The sequence below is a fragment of the Staurois parvus genome, unplaced genomic scaffold (genome assembly GCF_062004578.1).
Source record: "Staurois parvus isolate SC_StPar_1 unplaced genomic scaffold, SC_StPar_1.0 ptg000024l, whole genome shotgun sequence".
NCBI classification, from domain to species: domain Eukaryota; kingdom Metazoa; phylum Chordata; class Amphibia; order Anura; family Ranidae; genus Staurois; species Staurois parvus.
Genome location: NW_028317820.1, coordinates 258,061 through 273,527, shown reverse-complemented (window position 1 = coordinate 273,527; position 15,467 = coordinate 258,061). Strand labels below are relative to the sequence as shown.

The 15,467-nt window shown below is 41.0% G+C and overlaps 1 protein-coding gene across 1 annotated transcript in view; it reads right to left on the bottom strand.

Moving 5' to 3' along the window:
* Positions 1-3,537: 3,537 nt before the first annotated feature.
* LOC149472047 (uncharacterized) overlaps positions 3,538-15,467 on the bottom strand; it is a 37,701-nt gene continuing 25,771 nt past the window's right edge. The window contains exons 8-10 of the mRNA XM_089693243.1: positions 9,971-10,315; positions 7,758-8,060; positions 3,538-6,066 (exon numbers count right to left, since the gene is read on the bottom strand). Of these exons, the coding sequence (XP_089549369.1) occupies positions 5,957-6,066; positions 7,758-8,060; positions 9,971-10,315 (758 nt within the window). The 3' untranslated portion in view covers positions 3,538-5,956. The remainder of the gene's footprint in view (positions 6,067-7,757; positions 8,061-9,970; positions 10,316-15,467) is intronic.

The following is a 15,467-nucleotide window of genomic DNA, read 5'->3' as shown; positions in this document are numbered from 1 at the left end:
TTATATATTTTTATATTTTTTAAATAACAAATTAAAATATTTTAAAAGGGAATGGGTATTAGGTTGTTTTTGTTTAATATAACTAACATTGCAGTTTGGTACATTATTATATTTTCCCTGTGTAAATGTGCCTACTGCAGAATCGGTATATATATTTTTGCTAGGTTTCTTTGGTGCATCATTATACACCCTTCGTTTTTCTGTGTAAATGTGCCCATTGTAGATGTAAGTCTGGCATCCTTGCATAATAGTCCCCAGTGGTCTTCAGTTTAATGGCTGCAGGAAGTGTCGTTGCGATTAGGCTGAATGGAATATTAATGTGGGTGGTTCCTTCTATCCTGGCCGGGTATATAAAGAGCTATCGTCACTGTGATTGACAGCCCTGATGAAGTCACGTGATATTGTGACGTAACGCGTCGGCGTAAGCGCGGTGACGTATTTCCGGCGTGGCGGCCATCTTGGTACACCTGTTATTCAGCTGTACACCCAACAAACACAGATATATCCTCATCTGAGAGCATGAGGGTCTCATGTGGACTGGCTGCTATGTAAGTGGAATTTTTTACCAACAAGTTTTATGTTCCTATGTTCCTATGGTATAATAAATATGCTACACTATGGGAGGATTCCTCTTTTTGTTCTGAGAGATTGATATTTCATCTATACCTGGAGAAGAGTTTGAGTGGGAATATTGAATTCTGAAAAGCGTTTCTGGAGTGCTGTGGTGCCTGGAGGATCTGTGAGAGGGATCCATTATTGCTCTTTGATCCGCAAGGGTCGAAGTGATGAGGTGAGAGGCTAATCCAGAAGGTGGTTGGATTCACAAGTTCTATCTACACTCAGATACCTGCACGATTTGTTTCACCTGTGGTCACTTTATAGTATCATTGGAAACACCGTTTACATTTTTTCACCTTTAATATTTATATATTGGACTTTTTTTGCGCTTGATAAGTAAATATTATTTCACTTCACATTTGCATGTATGATGTAACTATATGTATGTGTAATTTATGCACATGCGTATAGATTTAAGTTTTTGTTTTTTGTTTTTTCATCTTTTGGGTGTTTGATTTGATGATTTTTGATATCATCAAGCACTTATATATATATATATATATATTTATTTCTATATTATTGTCACTATATTGGATTTGTGTCATTGGATTCCACATTCACTTTAATTTGAATGTAGCGCAGCATTTATATGGTTTATATTCACTTGATCACTGGTATATGATTTAATGCTAGCAGCTGTTTGGGGTTCATATATTTAATTTGTTTAATTGTTTAAACACAATATTTGGAGCGCAGGAGGGTCACACCACTATAGCTTCCAGGGTTTATTGTCAAAGCTTAATTGAACGAGCTGAAGTTAGAAGCTGATTGGCTCCCATCCATTGTGAGTGCACCGTTTTAGTAAATCACCCCAAATCTGTCTTTTTCTCCATTCAAGAGGAGAAAAGGTATAGGACCAGGCTGTACAGTTACTGATCACTGTGATAGCTAATCACAGGCTATCACATTGATCATGTGATCGAGAGCCAGTTCTGCTGGTTCCCAATTGTTAGTTCGAGATCAGGAGTTTGCAGCACAAACCCATGTATCCACATATGAGCCCCATAGCAGAAGACCTACTTCAGTGGGGCCACATATGTGCATATGAGTGTTGGCAAAAAGTTAAATTATTCTTTTATCCTCCCCTACGAAAATGCCTTTTAGAATTTGATTGGTTTTTGTCAAAACATCAACTTTCAATACACAAAACTAGGGCTGGCAGTGCTTTATGCTTGATATCTTTGCCTCCGGAGTGGCTCCATCATCTGAGTTCCAGCTCCAGGCTTGCTCTGGAACCTTAGAAAACCCCCCAACTTCTGTTCCAGAAATCCAGATCCAGAGCTGGTTAGGAAAGGGAGAGTAGAGAGCTTACGGCCCCCTTCTTATACTATACCAGGGAGGGGCGGACTGACCATTTGGAAACTCAGGCACTGCCCGAGGGCCCGGGGTCAGTAGGGGGCCCCATGAGATACCCCTGGTACCTTTTTCATAGGCTTTTTTGAGTTTGGGCAAAGACACAGGGGCCCCATGATCCCCTATTGCCCGGGGCCCCATGAATTGTCAGTCCGCCCCTGATACCAGGCCACATATCTTAAAGCTGAACTTAGCAATACGTAAATACTAATTCCATTCCTCATGTGTTTTCTTCTAGACCGGGGTGTCAAACTGGCGGCCCTCCAGCTGTTGTGAAACTACAAGTCCCATCATGCCACTGCCCTTGGGAGTCATGCTTGTAAACTGTCAATCTTGCAATGCCTCATGGGACTTGTAGTTTGGCACAGCTGGGGGGCCACCAGTTTGACACCCATGTTCTAGACCAGGGGTGTCAAACTGGCGGTCCTCCAGCTGTTTGGAAACTACAAGTCCCATCATGCCTCTGTCTGTGGGAGACATGCTTGTAAACTGTCAATCTTGCAATGCCTCATGGGACTTGTAGATAGATAGATAGATAGATAGATAGATAGATAGATAGATAGATAGATAGATAGATAGATAGATATTTACAGCATAGATTTCACAAATAAAAAATAATTACATGGTCCTTATAAACACAATAGTAGTGGAGGAGGATATGAATCACTCTACAATCAGTATTTTGTATGTATAACCACTTGGCAACCACCCACAGGCAGGGATGAAAAACTGAAAGTTTTAGTAAAAGCAGCACGCTTTGCACACATTATGCATAGTATCACACATGGAAGACAAATATATTTCCAATACATTCAGAAAAAAAATTATATATGTGACATATATTTACAATATATTGGTCTACGCCAATATATAACATGTATTCTAAAAAATGTAAATTTAAATATATTTTCTAAAGGCATATATTTAAAAATATATATTTTTTAAATATATTCTTTTTTTAATATATAAAAAGTTATTTTAACATATTTTTACATAATTGTTTCCAAAATATAATACTACATTCCAAAAATGTAGATTAAATGTATTTTCAAAGACATATATTTGAAAATGTATTTTTATCATTTATTTTTTAATATATAAAAAACACATTTTAACATACAGTATATTATATTTTGGTAAGGCCAAAATTGTAGTATTTCAAATATATGTCAATATATTTGGGAAGAATATTTTTAAAATATATTTTTCTTCCACGTGGAATGGCACACATTTAACCCCTTGATCGTCCTAGATGTTAACCCCTTCCTAGCCAGTGTCAATAATACAATGACAGTGTATAGTATCACTGATCACTGTATTATTGTCACTGGTGATGTCAATGGCAGTTAGTCAGTTCTCCTCCCAGCATCAGTTAGGGTCAGATTACCCACTGCACTATCACAATCCAATTAAGTTGCTGAACACTGCCAATAGTAGTATAAAAAATAAATTCCAGTATATGTACCATAGTTTTAAGGCACTATAAAATTCATGCAAATCAATCAACATACACTTATTGGGATTTTTTAAATCAAAAACATGTAACACAACACATTTTAGCCAAAATTCATTAAGAAATTTGATTTTTTTTTTATTTTATTGGATATATTTTATAGCAGAAAGTAAAAAATATAGGTTTTTTTTTTTACTTTTAAGTCTTTTTTCGTTTATATAGCAAAAAAAATAAACAATCAAGCGGTGATTAAATACCACCAAAAGAAGCATTTGTGTGAAAAAAAAATTATAGAAATTTTGTTTGAGTACAACGTTGCATGACCGCACAGTTGCCAGTTAAAATAACATAGCGACAAATAGCAAAAAATGGCCTGGTCATGGGGGGGGGGGGGTAAAACCTTCCAAAGTTCAAGTGGTTAAAAAGCTTCAGCTACAGACTATAGATCAATAAAGCTCTGTTGCTAAAAGCAATCTTGAAAATAAAGCTGCCTTGTGAAAAAACCTGCAAAATCTTACTCTTCCAGAGAAATTTTTTATTTACAAATTTGTTTTGTAAAATTAAACATTTTAATTTGCATTGATTCTCACTCAAAGGGATGCATTGCGCACTAACCACTAACCAGTAACCAACCCAGCCAACTCTGACATTTCTGTCATATATATAAAAACATGTCATTTTTTTTTGCAAGATAATTAATCAGAACCCCCAAACATTATATTTATTTTTAGGCAGAGGCCCTACAGAACAAAATGGTGGGTGTTGCAATTTTTTATGTCCCACAGTATTTGTGCAGCAGTTTTTCAAACACAAATTTTTGGAAAAAATACATTTGAATGAATTTCAAACACAATACAATACCCTTTTTTTTTGCAAAAAATAAAAGATGAGGTTACGCTGAGTATATAGATACCAAACATGTCTTGCTTTAAAATTGCACACTCCTGTGGAATGGCAATAGACTACAGTACATCTAATTATCTATAGGCAATGCTTTAAACGCCTTTACAGTTTACCAATTAAGTTACACAGGAGGTCTGGCCCTATTGTTCGCTCTGACGTTCACATAGACACCTCATTGAGGTGGCAAAGCGCTTTAAATATTTTTATTATTTATTTTATGTAAATGTATTTTTTTATACTGTCCCTTTATTTTTTTTTATTTCAACTTTATTGTGATCACAAGGGTTGAACAACATCCCTTGAGGTATCATGGGCCGTGATAAGTCCTCTTAAGGAGAGATCTGAGCTCTATGTTTACATCAAACAAAAACTGGAAGTAATGAGATTCTTGTTGCTTCTGACTTCCACAGTGGGAGGAACAACATCAGTCCCAATGGGACAGGAGACACCAGTAGAGGCGGTGGCAGGAGCCATTCAAATAGCTTTTACATAAAAGCCAATCGATGGCTGAAATTTTTTATTTTGCAACTTCAGGCATCATCCTGAGATAAGCATTTAAACCCAAGGATGTCAACTGAGTGGCATCGCTATGGGGGTGTGAACCAGAAGGGTGACAACATCAGGGCCAGTGCCAGCATAAGCTGGGCTGATGCTGTACTATGAAAACGCGGCATCCCCGGCATCTTGTGAATACCTGAAAAAATGTTGGGGACAGGGGTGGACTGACCATTTGGAAACTCGGGCACTGCCCGAGGGCCCAGGGTCAGTAGGGGGTCATGAGATGCCCCTGGTACCTTTTTCATAGGCTTTTTGAGTTTGGACAAGGACACAGGGGCCTCATGATCCCCTATTGCCGGGGGCCCCATGAGTTGTCAATCCACCCCTGGTTGGGGATGCTATGTTTGGCATAGCACCGGCGGCGCGTGCAGGGACTTCCACAAGAAATTTCCACCGTTGGGACGTTATGCTGATTGGGGAAGAAGGGCTTAGCAGAGGTAGGGTCATCGGTAGCAGGGTCATCGGTGAGGAGGACTTTGAGCCACAGCAGTGCAGCTGGGCAGCACCATGGTTGCTACTGGCCATCACGTTGGTTACCAGATGTTGCTCATCACTGGATTTACATTGCTGGATGATGTGAATGACGTTGGATTTACATTGCGGGACATTATTTTTCTATTGTTACATAAACTATTCTTTTCTATCATGTGAATGTTTTTATTTACCATTTCACTTTTTTTGCTAGATATCCCAGGGCCCACTTATTCTAAAGGGGGCTTCCAGGTTCCAATATGTCCTGCCACAAATGACAGACTTCCAGCTGATGTTTGTTTACACGAATTGGCACCAAAACACAAATGGAAGAAAAGTATGTTAAAAAATGTATACTGTATATACTGTATACTATATATGGTAGGCAGGGGGTAGCTTTTCTTTTATTAAATTGATTTCCACTTTAAAAAGATTTTCTTTTCCTATTACATGAATGGAAAGATGGCTGAAGACCCCATTATCAGACTGAACGTCAAGACGACGACCGGTTTCTATTCGCATGCTGGCATGACTTATTGTGAATACCGGTTAATTTAAATTCTGTATTCTATGAATAATATTCTATCCACAATTGTTTTGTCACATTGGGATTGCACTGTCATCCACTGATTTCTGATCATTGTCGGACCTTGTGATTTTCTTTGGTACTTGCTCCAATGATCCTTTTTTCCTTTTTAAAAGATTACCTCCTGTGTGGATAAAAAACAACATATAGAGGATCAGTAAAAAATAATTTTCATGTCTCTCCCTGCTTTCTTCTCTGCCATTATGGTGTATGCTTGAAGTGATGTGTGTTGATGAGGCTGCACTGATAGGCAGCACTGATGGGCACAGATAGGCAGCACTAATAGGCAACACTGATGGGTACTCATAGGCAGCACTGATGGGCACTGATAGGCGGAACGTATGAGCTGGCAATGATGATGCTGCACTGATAGGCAGTACTGATGGGCACTGATAGGCGGCACTGATCGGTGGCACTGACTAACGGCACAGCTGGACATTGATGGGTGGCACTGCAGGGCAGCACTGATGGATGGCACTGCTGGGCACAGGTGGGTGGCACAGGTGGGAAGCACTGCTGGGAACTGATCATCAGGACACTGATGATCAGTGCTGATCACTTTTCTGACAATTGCCGGTTATCGGCAGTACTTTCCTCACGCTGTGACACCGTGTAGAAAGTGCAGTCAATAAGCGGCATCTGTATTTACCCAGTGATCTGCTGTATCATTGGACACAGCTAATCACGTGGTAAAAGGCCGCTATGATTGGCTATTTACCATATCCTGTGATCAGCTGTGTCCGTCAGACATAGCGATCACCGCCAACGCTGGGGGCGCGCAGGGGGCGTGTTCTGGGAGGACGTCCATGGACGTCCTGCCAGAACTAGACAGTCGCGCTGTAGCCGTCTTTCAGCTATAGTGTGGTAGGGAACCGGTTAATAGATATTAAAGTATTACTAAAGCTAATAACTTTTGGGTAGAGTGGAGAGGGATTAGTACATCTGTTGGGCTTTTATTGCTGTCTGTGTCCCCATTGGTGAGATTCATCCTTTATTTGTTCTCCTCGTTATTACTGAAAGTGAAAGAAAATCACCAATTTTGGGTAGTCGCCAGAGCAGGAAATCTTCCAAAGGGGCAGACTGACCATTTGGAAAGTTGGGCACTGCCCGAGGGCCCGGGGTCAGTAGGGGGCCCCATGAGAAGCTCCTGGTACCTTTTTCATAGGCTTTTTTGAGTTTTGGCAAGGACACAGGGGCCCCATGATCCCCTATTGCCCGGGGGCCCCATGAGTTGGGATGCTCGTTGTAGGGATTCCCTCACTTTGGAGGGATTTCCTCTCACTTCCAGGTTTGGCTATGAAACAGGAAATGATGAGAAATCTCCCCAGTGTGGATGGCAATAAAACAGACAAGTGCTATAACCATCCCCTATATTGTCCAAAAATGAAAAATAAAGTTTTGTAAAATAAAATAAACTATAGTTCTACATTAACGTCATGAAAAATAAGTTTCCATTTCAAACTGCAGCGCTGCAATTTTCTGTAAAATCCAATGCAATTTGGCAATCTGCAGGCATTTGGTACACTGTTGGTGGACAGGAAGTGTTTAATAGCAAAAAGTCAAATGCTGTTTTGTTCTCAAAATTGTCGGTTTTATTTTGTTTATAGCGCAAAAAATTAAAAATGCACAGGCGATCAAATATCACTGTGGGTAAAAAAGGATGTAAATTTAATTTGGGTGCAGCGTTGCATGACCACGCAATTGTCAGTTAAAGTAATGGAGTGCCATAACGCAAAAAATGGCCTGGTCGGGGGGGGGGGGGGGGGTAGATCCTCTGGAGGACAAGGGGTTAATCAACAAGATGTCACACATTACCTTTCTTGTGAAAGACGATCTCTTCTGGAGACTTCAGAGCGCTGTGTTCTATGGTGGCTTTAAAATATTTTTCCTTTATACCGCTAAACAGATATGATACATCACATGTCCTGCTAAGTTTGAAGCTGCCATCGCTGTTCTCAGTTTTAGCCTTCTTGGTTTTTTGGTCTGAGATCTTTTTGTACGGCCCACTTTCATTGTCAGCTTCCTCCCAGGTCACCACAAGATCCTTCGTGTAAACTTTGTCCACTTCCAGTACAATGAACTTATCATCCTGTACACTACTCTGTATAACCGGGATTCCTAAAAGGTTGGATTTCGAGCATCAATAATCATTATTTATTTCATGTACTTATATAGCGCCATTAATTTACGCAGCACTTTACATATATATTGTACATTCACATCAGTCCCTAACCCTCAAGGGGTGTACAATCTAAGGTCCCTAACCCTCAAGGGGTGTACAATCTAAGCTCCCTAACTCACATTCATACATACACATATTAGGGACAATATAGACAGGAGCCAATTAACCTACCAGCATGTCTTTGGGGTGTGGGAGGAAACCGGAGTACCCGGAGGAAACCCACACAGGCACAGGGAGAACATGCAAACTCCATTCAGGTGGTGCTGTGGTTGGGATTACGAACCAATGACCCTAGTGCTGCCAGGCGGAAGTGCTAACCATTTAGCCATATAATTTTTCTTCCTAATGCACATTGATATTCTCATGAATTACACCAAAAATAACATTTTAGGCATTAAGGAATCTTGCACTTGAGGGCCAAAAAAGGCCAAGTTTTTAGGCATTCAGATATTTTTTAAAATGACCTGAATGCAGCGCATTGCTATCAATGGGCCTGTACACACAGGCACATAAATATCAGTAAACTACTGCTGCATTTATATCAGTAAAATTTAAAAAATCTGTATTACTGGGTAGTATTTTGTGCACTCAAGCAAATGTGAGCGAACATCAAACCTCGCCAATATTACTTTTGACTATTTTACACATGTGGGTACATATACTAGGGATGCACCGATAAATTGGCAGCTGGAAATTATCGCCCTAAAAAAGTGCAATCGCTGGGAAACAAAAAAAAAATTGGCAATAATAGTCGAAATGACATGCTATTAGACAATAGTCTCCTCCTATGGTGCTATCTTGTGGATAAAAAGTTCAATAACAAATCCAAAGGAAAAAAAAACATTAGCAAAAAAACCTTTCTCACACTAATAATTATTTTATTTTAAAAAGCTATTCATTAAATTTTTATAATTTTTTTCTTATTAAACTCTGTATATATTTTCTATATACAGTATAAACTTCCGGTCTAGGTGGAAGGCACACGGATTAGAATGTCCGGGTTCCGTTCCCTACGACGTCGGGACGTACGGGGGACGGAACGGCGGGAAATTCAAAAATTTTAAAAGTGACATTCACTCAATACACTAAAACCACATAGTATTCCATTCCTGTATCAAACCATTTCACATACATTTTGTCCCGAGTGCTTTGTCCGGCGCCCTGCCTGCATTTTTACTGTTCTTTCTGCCTGGAAACTGAGAAATGTCCATGATGTCCAAAAAGCGTCACTTTAGGTCAAAAGCGGTTTTAGACCGGCTAGAGAACAGCGATAGTAAATCAGAACCACTTGCAGAATTGAGTGATAATGATTCGTGGGGGAAATTCATCATCAGACACTGAAAACAATTCTGCGACTTTGCTCAGCAATGTGCGAACTTGGCGCTATATTTCACATTTCAGTGTTTTTGGTTTGATTACATTAATGAATTAAATTTATTATTATTATATTATTATTTTTTATGATTATTTATTATATTATAATTTATGATTTCGTGTTTCAAATTTTATCATACCCGGGATGTTTACTAGACTCTTGTTCGGACAGATTTCAGTGAGTTATTCCTAAGAATTACAGGCCTACAATAAAACAAACAACAAATTTCCATGCAAAAAAATGTATCGCTTTGAGCACAGAAATACTGACATAATCAGACCACTAGGGAGGTTAAAAAAAAATTGCACGGCAATTTTCCCAGTGAAAGTACCTGAATATTCGTTCTCTGTGAATAGGGAAAAAACTAATGTTATTAGGCAATTTCCTGCTCTGGTCAAATGTTTTTCATTGATTTATCATAGGAATTAGCGTACCCAACACCTGCTATATGGATGCTGTTATGAAATTTACCTGCCACATTCAGCTTTTCTGTGCATTTTTCCAGGTAGGTAGGCAGACTGGAGTGTTTCACCCGGCAGAAGAACTGTGACCCCTGGTCTGTTTTGGCTGACACGGATACCATGAGAGTTGCAGTACAGGTGTAGGTCCTATCAAGCTCCTGTGTAACTTCCATTTCTAGAATCTTATATCTACCGACAGGGGAAACTTCATACAGCTCGGATTTATCTGCTTCTCTCTGTAACCACCTCACCTCCAGATTTTCAGGGAAATACCCCCGGATCACACACTGCAGCTTGGCCTCCTTGCCATGTATTAAACATGGGACTATGATGTCATCCAATTTTGGACACGAATCTGCAAAACACAAAAAAACTAAAATGTAATCAGTTTTATATTTCCAAATTCAGCTTGAAGTGGCTGACAAACATTAAACTAGAACGTAGATCAGTTCACATATAATCGAATTGGATGCATTTTGAACCACATCCAATTTGCATGACATGTCTCCTCCTCCCATGCTCATCTCCAGGACTTCTCCAGAGCCTTCCCCATCTCCTGGAATTCCCTACCCCAATCTATCACACTATCTCCTACTATGCCCACTTTTAGTCGATCTCTGAAAACCGATTTCTTCAGGAAAGCCTATTCTGCCTTCAGCTAATAATGGAATCTTCTACTCCTCCTACCAGTCCATCCCCCACAGTTGTACCACCAGCCCCTCCCTCTTAGATTGTAAGCTCCAAGGATCAGGGTGCTCCCAACCCTCTTGTATTGAACTGTATTGTTGCTGTATTGTCTCCTGTTATATTGTAAAGCGCTGAGCAAACTGTTGGCGCCATAAATCCTGTGTAATAATAATCATAAGTAGAATAATGCGAACCGGTGGCCTGCATATATGTAAACCGGCTCCATAGAGAAGTGTCCCGGTTCACATTCAGGGGTGGACTAACCATTTGGAAACTTGGGCACTGCCTGAGGGCCCGGGGTCAGTAGGGGGCCCCATGATATGCCCCTGGTACCTTTTTCATAGGCTTTTTTGAGTTTGAGCAAGGACACAGGGGTCCCATGATCCCCTATTGCCCGGGGGCCCCATGAGTTGTCAGCCCGCCCCTGTTTACGTCATTAGAAATATTTGTTCAATATTCTAACTGTTAGTGGGGTCAAACCGACATTTGTGACAAGAAAATTGGAAGGAGCAGGATGGAAAATATTTCTTGAATTAATACATTTCTAACTATAATTGTGGTTTTTCATTTGGGAAAGTCCATTCATTCCAAAATTGAATAATAAAAGCAAATGTTTTTAAAATACTTTTAAATAACATTTATTGTGATTGAATGTGCTGACGAAAATGTTAGCACAAAGTTTCTTTGAAAATCTACTGGTGTACAGCCAGCTTTACTGGTTCAAAGAATTCATATCTCTCTTGAATCTACTCACTTAAAGCGGAACTCCACCCAAAAGGTGAAGTTCCGCTTTAAGGACTGCCCATTAAGGATTGGCAACTTTGGGGTGGGTAGGGGGCGGGTACCCAAATTTGACAGGTACCCACTCCCACTTCTGGTCCAATCACCTAGGTGATCGGAAGCGGAAGGTGTCCTCCCTCTCTGTAGTCTTTTGGGACATGTGAGAGGTCCCAGAAGACTACAGGACCATTCATGAAGTGCAGCACTTCTCGCACATACGCAGTGGGTACCCAGCTGTGAAGCTGCAAGCTGTCACAGCCGGGTGCCCACACTGAAGATGCCAACCTCCTGGAATACAGGACGACCAGTAAAATGGGCTGCAGGGGACACACCGTGGTACCAAGGGACAGTTAAGTGGCTGTTTTTTAAAAGTCAGCAGCTACAGTTTTTGTAGCTGCTGACTTTTATTTTTTGACAGGGTGAGTAGAAAACTTTAAGTACACGCAGACATTTGCAAACATTGCTGAGCCCTGATTAAGGGGGAGCTTGTTTTGACTACAAAATGTGTTGGATGTCTTAAGTATAATTAAAGTTGCTTTGGACCCTTTGTGAATTAGATATGGTTTGTCAGGGTCTGGATAACCTGCTGATGGCACTCTGCTTCCCAGAGTGGAAGATTATAGCTCTGGTGTCCACCAGAAGGTGTCTCCCAACAGCCATGAGACCCCAGTAATCTGTTTCCACCTGACGATGGCTGCTGGGAGGGTATTTAGATCTTCCCTTACTAGTGCCTCTGGCTCCAGTGTCATGTCAAGCATCAGCAGCAGAGTTGGCCAACTCTGCATAGCTACACTAGGAAACAGAGACCAGACTATATATAGTAAAGTAAATTTAACAACAGTGAAAAAAAAAAAGACATCAAAACAACAGGGAACACAGCAAATGTGAAGATATACAGTAAGTGAACCAAAAACCCAGTGACGGAATACCTAAATGATCAACCTAACAAACAAAAAACCCTAACTGGTTACTACCTACTGTATATACTAGAGATACAAAATAGGGAACACAGAAAAGCAGGGGAAAACTGGAGGTACGGGGAGCAGAAGGGAAGGTAGAACCAAACTGGGATCAGGAACAGGCGGGAGCAATACATGGTAGCAGGGTACAGGCTGCAAGGCAGGAGCAAGATCAGGATCAATGGCAAACAGAATCTGGCAGTAGAAAAACACTGGGGAGAGAGGCACTAGTCAGGAAAGACCTAAATACCCTAAATACACCTGCTGGTGGACACAGGAACTGCAATCCTATGTTTTGGGAAGCACAGTGCCACCAGCAGATGATCCAGGTCCTGACAGGTGTTTCCTCTTTTGGTTTCTTCTTTGGATTAAGCGCTGAGTGACCTTCCTAGGTTCCCATTGGAGGGTAGCTCTGGTTGCATGTGAACCACCTAACCAGAGCTAGTGAGCTTATCAAATGACTGGCATCCTTCCCTCTACTACTCTGTATCAATAAGCACTTAAATCCCAGCACCTCCTGGTTGTATCCCATTGAGCAATTAAAAACACGGCATTAGGAAGGAAGATATATAGTGTAAGAAGTTTTTTCTATTTTCTTTTCATAATCTACGAAATGTAGGTGGCACCAAAAATGTTTTATATATATTTATGAGTAAAAGTAAGAATTTATTGGATAAAGTGGTATAGGTAAAAAAACGTGTATTGTTGGATATTGTATTTGAATGACTGGTGTTGTAAGTATGGAAAAAATGGAAAAATCTTTTTTCAATAAAGATGATTTGATTAAAAAAAAAAAACTGATGGTGGTTCTAATCCCTCTCCAAATCTAAAACTGAATGTTTTGCCTTTTGATGTACATTAAATTACACATTAACAGAATCAAATGCCTTTAATCAGGGATGTGTATATTCCTAAAACCTGGAAACCAATAGACCTAGGGTGTGGTACAAATAAACATCTAACAAGGTGCACCACTGACAAAGGATTCCCAGAGCTCTATGGCTTTTTTAAAGAGACAGCACAGCAGAAGTTGTTCCCTTTCAGACTCTGTGTTTTTGTGTGTACTTGGTTTGGCTGTGTGAGACCGACAACCACAAACATACATGGACTATCCAATGTGACATGGCATTTTTTTATGCAAATTTTTGAAACCTATTTTTTTGTAGCTAGCTAGCTGGTAAATGTACTGGGAAATGTTTATATTCCTTTTTTTTCTTTGAACTGCCCTGTGTTTGCTCACCTTACGTTTAAAAGTCCTGCATTGATTAGAACTTGTTCTGCTTTCCAGATCTGCTGCCAGGACACACTGGAGGTCCTCAGCTGTCATAGTGCTATGCCGGGCCTCTGCTGTTTGCCTGAACCTTTATTGGAGCCTGGGCGACCTCCAGGCATATCTGGTCTCAATGTATTCTTTGCTATACAAGTTGGAGGCTCTGATAGACTGAAGTTATGGACCACACTTCACAGAAGGGCCTTGGCAAGAAGAAACTTGCAGATGTATGCGAATAAAATCCAATGTTTAATGCAAATTGTTGAACCGTTGAAAATTTGTGTTTTTGCTGGCTAGCTGTCAGGGCCTTATTTACATGGGCGATGAAGTGGTAAAAATAGGTGGTTGAGCTGCAGTTTTACTGCCCCTTATCTGTCCACCTACAAGTTACATGGTCAGTGACCATATTAGTAGGCATTGCTGTGGTTGAGGCACCATGAAAATTATACTAGCTGTCATGTTTGGCAAGCAGTACCACTGCCAAACATGACCCATTCAAATGCTTGGGGCCAAGCCACAACCTTAAGCAACACACTCGGTTCACAGTTGCAGTGCAGTACCCATTTGAAATCCCCCTTGGCTGAAAAAAAATCAGGCATTCAGGAGGTAACAGTATCACCTTCTGAATGTCTGGCATTGGCTGTTCTTCTTCCCTCTGAAAAGCGAGCTGCAGCAGATCGCTTTTCAGAGGCGAAGTAGAGACCGCATCCATTTAAAGGAGTGTATTGTATTGTATTGTGCTTGTCCTATGAAATTTCCACAGAAAAAAAAACACAATACAAACATTTTCCAACACTGGAAGGGCTTGTTTAGATGGGCAATGTCTTTACCCCTCGTTCTGAAAAGCGATTCACTTTTCACTTGCATTACACTGCCCTAAACAGGTTACTATCTAAAAGTAGCCTTGCTGGGTGGTGGTCAGCCCAGGCTGATTCATAGTGTATTTGTTCACTTGGTTGGAGCTGTGGTTTCTCTCTGCTGCCAGTAGGTGTCACTGGTACCTCTGGCAAATGTGTGGGAGGCTACAGGAAGACTGCATTATGAATATTTATGTTTCCCCTAACCAACCAGTAGGAGGTTTATTGTCACTGGTGCATGCTGAGGGAGAGCATAAATATTTCAGGTAGGCCATGTGATCTCTTACATTCCCCCCAGGCTGCAGCCTGAGGAGGGTGCGTGAGAATCAGCTGAGAAATTAGGCCTAAACCTTACAGGCCTATGCATGTGCTTGGAGTAGAGGGACTCTGCCTGACCAGAGAGCCCTGCTGCTTGGGGGCCCTATGTTTAGGGGGCCTTATAGAGGACAGGGTAGGAGAAGTGACACCTTGGGATGGAGTACCAGAGGTGACTCTGCTGCTAGGGGGCCCTATGCTTAGGGAGCCTTATAGAGGACAGGGTAGGAGAAGTGGCACCTTGGGATGGAGTACCAGAGGTGACTCTGCTGCTTGCAGGCTCTATGCTTAGGGAGCCTTATAGAGGACAGGGTAGGAGAAGTGACACCTTGGGATGGAGTACCAGAGGTGACTCTACTGCTTGGGGGCCCTATGCTTAGGGAGCCTAATAGAAGACAGGGTAGGAGATGTGACGCCTTGGGATGAAGTACCAGAGGTGATTCTGCTGCTTAGGGGGCCCTATGCTTAGGGAGCCTTATAAAGGACAGGGTAGGAGAAGTGATGCCTTGGGATGGAGTACCAGAGGTGGAAGGAAGATTACTAAGGCTGTTGCTGCTGTTAATAAAGAGGATACAGTTTCTATAAGGAATGGCTGCTACTTTCGAGATGGTACTGGTTGTGGATTTCAGCCTAAAGTCC